We start from the raw sequence: 5,383 nt of genomic DNA on the forward strand, positions 1-5,383 counted from the left end.
CTTCTGCCACGCTGCTCAGTCCACCAGCGGCCCACTTGGGAACACAAAGCCAGGCTGACCTCGAGAGACCTGCGTGAAGACGGGGAGGGAGCTGCTGCGCGAAGGCCCTGGACCTTTGAAACTCCCTTTGTCGCCAGCCCTGGGGCAGCCTGTGTTTAACCTTTGGAGCATCCTGCTCCCTCTTCTCCCACCTCCCAGCAGAAGGAAGGGCAGAGAGCAACAGACCAGACTTCACAGCCCACATGGCACAGTAAGTACCTGACTTCGGGGCTTCTCTAGGATTGTTCATTCCGGTGGTGAGGGAAATAGGATGCTAAACTGCCTTCTGGAAAGCAGGTTGGCAGAGAGGAGCTCCCTGGCCACCCCGTACAGCAAGTCAGCAAGAGAGACTGGGGGATGTGGAGGTGCAACCCAAGAATGAAGGAAAGAAAACAGACCAGAAGGGGCTTCCTGCTGCTTCCACTCACTGCTGAGAGGCAGCAGCAGCTGGGAACGAGGATTTCTTTAGCCTCCAGCCACCGCCCTGGAAAGGGACCCTTCCAAAACCAGGTTCTAATCGCTCCAGAGAGGGCAGGCTGAGAGACAGCAGCAGCTCTCCCAGGGCTGGGAAGGACTTTGCTATGTCCACGAGGAGCTGGCCAAGGCCCCAGTCCAGCTGGTACCGAGCCTCTATGAACAATGAAGCCAAAGGGAAAAGGTGGGGAAAACCCTCCAGTCTGCTGACAGCCTTTTTGCCCAGGGCCTTTAATGTTCATGAGAGACCCTGGAAGATTTGGGCAATCTGGTTCCTGTTCCAAAACCCATCTTGCTTTCCTTCTCACATAAGAGCTGGGATTTGCTTGCGACAGTTTTTGTACAAGCCTCAGAAGCAAGAAATTCTTTGGACACATGCGACAACGCTCAGTTTTCACTGGCCTCCACGAACCAGTTCCCTGCTACACTGTGACCAACAAAAAGCAAACTCTGGTTTGCTGCTGACTTCCAAGTTTACCACCCAAGAACCCTTCTCAGTCAGACGCTCCCCCTAAGCCAGGAGAAACGCACTTCTAGCAGAACTTCTGACCACAGTTTCAGACCAGACAACTTCCACTCCACAGCTACTTCCCCTTCCCCTTTGTGAGGGAAGCCGGAGCACGAGGGCAGCGCACAGCTCGAGCCACGGCCTGTGGGACAAGATGACCCTCTGAACGTGTTCTTCAGGCCTCACTGAGGGAAACCTCATTTCACACCCAAAGGATGCCGACATCAACCCTCAGCCACAGCTCGGAGTTCTGGCTATGAGCCTAAACCCCTGCTCCCTTCACCCCGGTGAAGCACCTTCTCCTAACTTGTCCTAGTGATGACACCAAGCGCTCGTCAGAGGGATTTTCTGTTTAAGAGCTCCCAAACACACACACTGGTGGGAGATTAACAAGGAAGCGCAGTCTCGCGCTGCTGCAGTGGACCAGGACATCACACCATACTACCTGATAATTTTGATGAGCTCGCTCATGTTGACGTGATCTGGCACCAGGAACTTGGTCTTATCCAAAACTGGCAGCTGCTTCTCTCCCTTGTACCTTTCGATGATCACCTACAGAAGGAACAAAGAGAAAGGAGCGAAGACGTGAGAGGCAGGAACGGCGCCCTCACTTCCACACTCCCTTTTAAACACAGCAAAGAACAAGCGTTGAGGTGAAACTCCATCTCCCTCCATCTGTGAGTGCAGGGTCTCGAGCCTTAAAAGCAACAGCCAACATTACCTCCACGAGCTCCCCTTGGGCTGTGGCAGGAGTCCCTCTACAAAGGGGCAACAACCAGGGATTTAAGAGCTTCAGTGCAGTTTTAGAGCAGCTCATTTGCTGGAATCATTTCATCTGGCACTGAACTACCCAGCAACAAGGAAACCCAAGGAAAGAGAGAGCACACTTCCTTCCAACGCATCACAGCGGCTGCTAGGGGCTGGGGCTGCTACCAGCATCTGCAAACTCAGCAGTTCGCACTGGAATCTCTCCGGTTTCTGGCCATCTCTTCCCAAGAGCTACACCTGCACCTCCAGATCTACTACACCACGTCCCAGTCACCAGCCACGGTAACTGTAACGCGTGAGAGAAAGCGACTTCTCAAAAAAAGCCTCCAAGGAGAGAATTTCCTCCTCCTTCAGCTCCAAACGCGCTTAAGGAACTAATAATTCTGTCAAGACTGTTGTGTAGCAACTCAGTAATTCAGGAGGAAATTGCAGATTGGCCAGTTGAAGCAGCACCCTGCCCAGCAACTGTCTCGAGTTCCTGCTTTTAAGAAATGACCTCAGAATTTGTGCGCTCCCGTCCCCACAGCCACGTGGGTTTTGTTGTTTTTAAACCAGCGGTAGCTATGTGACACCATTCGCTTGGCTCACGTCCACCCTCCCGGGTCTGGCTGTGTTGATAGTCAGAGGTTGCACAGGTAAAGGGAACCTGAGCCAGTTTCGTTCTGTCAGAGAAAACCTTCCTGACAGCAGCGTAAATAACCGCTGGCTCGCTCTGGGGAAAAGCCAACACGGTTCTTAAAGAGGCAGAACGTGGCCAAGAGAGAACGCTCGTGGTCGTGGGGACTACGGCGGAGCGAGCTGCGGAAAGTGAGGGAAAGCAGCTTCTGTCAGAAAACTGGTTTGTTGGGAGAGGGTCTTTTGGGGAAACTGAAACAAATCTCTAGTTGTTCCCGAGCCCACCAGCATGGTAAAGCAGCAGCAGCTTCGAGGTGAAGTCGTTTAAAGCGAAAGAAAAGCCAAAACCCTTTTGGTTTCTGTTTGCCACAGAGGCAGCAGCTGCTGCTGCTAATGAAGTGCCCTGGAAGTACACTTGCAAGCACTTTCTTCCCAGCAGAACTTTCCCTCCCAGGGATCACCAGCTCTCATCGTTAGCACCACAGCCTGAGGCGTAGGTTAGTTCTCTCTGAACAGGATCCTTTCACTTCCTAGGATGCTCTGCTTTGCATTTGTAACCTTTGGGGTGCCACAAGTAAAAGAAAATCAAAAAATGAGGCAGCGTTTGGAGCTGAGGGGAGGGCTGAGCCCCTCTCTGAGGTGAGGCGGAGGGGTTTAGAGCCAAGCAGCATCTCTGGAGACCTCAGTCACAGGCTTGTTCCCTGGAAGGGAAGCGCTTCTGCCTTTCTCAGCGCCGAGACTGGTGAAAGCCGTGTCTGTCTCTACGTTACTGCATCTTCTCTTTGGTTAGCCCCTGAAGACTCTTCTTCTGGAGAGGAAAACCACGGAGATAAGAAGAGCTGAACACTCCGGAGAATCTCAGAGCTCAGGCACAGTATGTTTTATTTTGAAGTTACAACAGGCAACCTCAGAAGACAGGAAACGCCGTTTGCTTCAGCCCCCAGCGAGCACCTTGCTCTGCCACACTGCCTGCCCCTTACTAGCTTGAGAATGTCGAGGAAATCCTGACTTAACAGGCTGGTTTTCATTTGGTCTCACCAGGACAGCTCTTTTACAGCTTTCCAACTACTACAAAGAGCACGAGGCTGGAAATCAAAGTGAAAAATGAAAAGCACCCCACTTACTGGTATTTTAGTTGGGTGCTGCTCTCGAATCAGTCGCACATCTTCCACTCTTTGCTCTGCAAGAGATAAAAGAAAAAGCCTGTTCAAACATCCACCCTTAACGCTGTTATTACCTTCTTTCTGCACCGCTGTGGAGAAATCTGTCTCACAAATTTATGGCATCGAGTTACACCACCCAAGTTAGTGACTAAATATCCTGTGCTATTTCTGTGCACAGGAGGAAGTTGTCAACAATTACTTGAGAGCGAGGAGCGGCCAGGGCCCAGCAGCATCAGCTCACACCGGGCGCTCCAGCACTACCCAGTTCCCATGGTCTGTTTGGATTACGCTGCGCCCATTGCTGCAGAAGCTGTCAGTAGGTTCTGGTGTCCCTTGACGTCACGCCGCTCTCTGTGCCCGATTGCAGGATGAAGTTCACCTCTCCCCAGACATAAATATTAATAGCTCAGATATTATAAACCAGGCTAAAGTACACGCTGGAGCCAAAGTAAACAGGCGCAGCTGCACAGGCAGTTGCATCTGCCTACTTTCAGATTCAGTGAGCTCAATTTTAACCTCTTTGGTTTTTTTTCCAGTGGGTTTGGGCTTTCCAGGCCATCTCCACCTTCTAACCACCACTCGAGAGGAGATTTAGTGTTGCATCACAGCTTTAACAGGCACCTATGCAAGGAGAGGAAGAGCTCAGCCAGCACCCTCAGCCCAGCTCCTTGCTCACGTGCTAATGGCCAGGACACACGCCGTGTGCCATCACCCAGCTCGCCGTCAGCCCGGTTTGGGGCTGTGAAATACAGCCGTGCACCTTTCAACGAGCCCAGTGAGGAAATGCAGCTCCCGTGAATCACGGCTGTAACCTGGCGGTGAATCAAGCCGAACTAAGGCAAGGAGTATGCGAAGCCTTCACCTGACTGCACGTTGAAGGAGCTGAGTGCCACCCCACGCTTTCAGAGCAGCATTAACACTTCAAGGGCAGAGGCACGAGCTCATTAAAATACTTCTTAAGGTTCACCAGAAACACCAGAGACACGAGGAGTGAACGAGACCAACCTAGCCAGCACAGCCAGGCTCAGCTGAAACAGGTTGGTTCACGGCAGTGAACTCCCCGGACTAGAAGGGACATAAACCAGACGAATCACTGAGATTATTATACACGGCGCGTTCAAACGCAGGCTTCAGTCAGCCACAGATAAACACTGCTCTCTGACGACATCAGTTGCAGTGGCAACTGCTTGGCTGCCATCCTGGATGAACTTAATACCTGCGGCAGAGGCTGCTGACAGGCAATGGGGTCAACAACAGTTTTGGAAGACTCCAGGAAAAGGGGCAGCTCCCACACAGACCATGTTAGATCAAAATCCTCCCTGCTTCAAAGCGGAGAGCAGCTTATGTTTAACAGAACAGCAAAGGCGAGGGTGGGCACAAGCAGAAAGCTCTCTTAAGCAGCTTGACTTTAACCGAAAGGCAGAAGGAAAAGAAAATCTGGATCAATTACTTCCACCAATTCCGTTTCACGTATGGGATTTTACAGTTCATGCAGAAATAGGTTACGCTGCCAGTTCGTGTTACCCTCAGAGCTTTTCAGCTTCCCTCACTGACACACACCAACAGACACCCAGCTCTTTGATTGCGCTGGTCCCATCCCAAGCACAGAAAGAAGTGCTGGCACCGCTCTATCAAGGCTGCTCCTTCTAGAGAGAGACTAATTCACTCCCCCAGCCATCATTACACAGCTCTTTTCGATGCCCTGCCTGTCCTCCATACCGAAGTGCAGGCAGAAGACACATACCCCAGTCCGCTCGCAGCTCGCCGGGCAGAGGATTCCTCACACCGCAGCGCGTACCAAGCTGCCAGTGGAGCT

The 5,383-nt window shown here is 52.0% G+C and overlaps 1 protein-coding gene across 1 annotated transcript in view; it reads right to left on the reverse strand.

Moving 5' to 3' along the window:
- MAP1LC3B (microtubule-associated protein 1 light chain 3 beta) overlaps positions 1-3,607 on the reverse strand; it is a gene marked incomplete at its 5' end in the record, with an annotated part of 4,831 nt that extends 1,224 nt beyond the window's left edge. The window contains 2 exons of the mRNA XM_010140204.1: positions 1,467-1,573; positions 3,529-3,607. Coding sequence (XP_010138506.1) covers positions 1,467-1,573; positions 3,529-3,607 — 186 coding nt within the window. The remainder of the gene's footprint in view (positions 1-1,466; positions 1,574-3,528) is intronic.
- Between the last annotated feature and the right edge of the window lie 1,776 nt (positions 3,608-5,383).

Source organism: Buceros rhinoceros, unplaced genomic scaffold (assembly GCF_000710305.1).
Source record: "Buceros rhinoceros silvestris isolate BGI_N320 unplaced genomic scaffold, ASM71030v1 scaffold13087, whole genome shotgun sequence".
Classification (NCBI taxonomy): Eukaryota; Metazoa; Chordata; class Aves; order Bucerotiformes; family Bucerotidae; genus Buceros; species Buceros rhinoceros.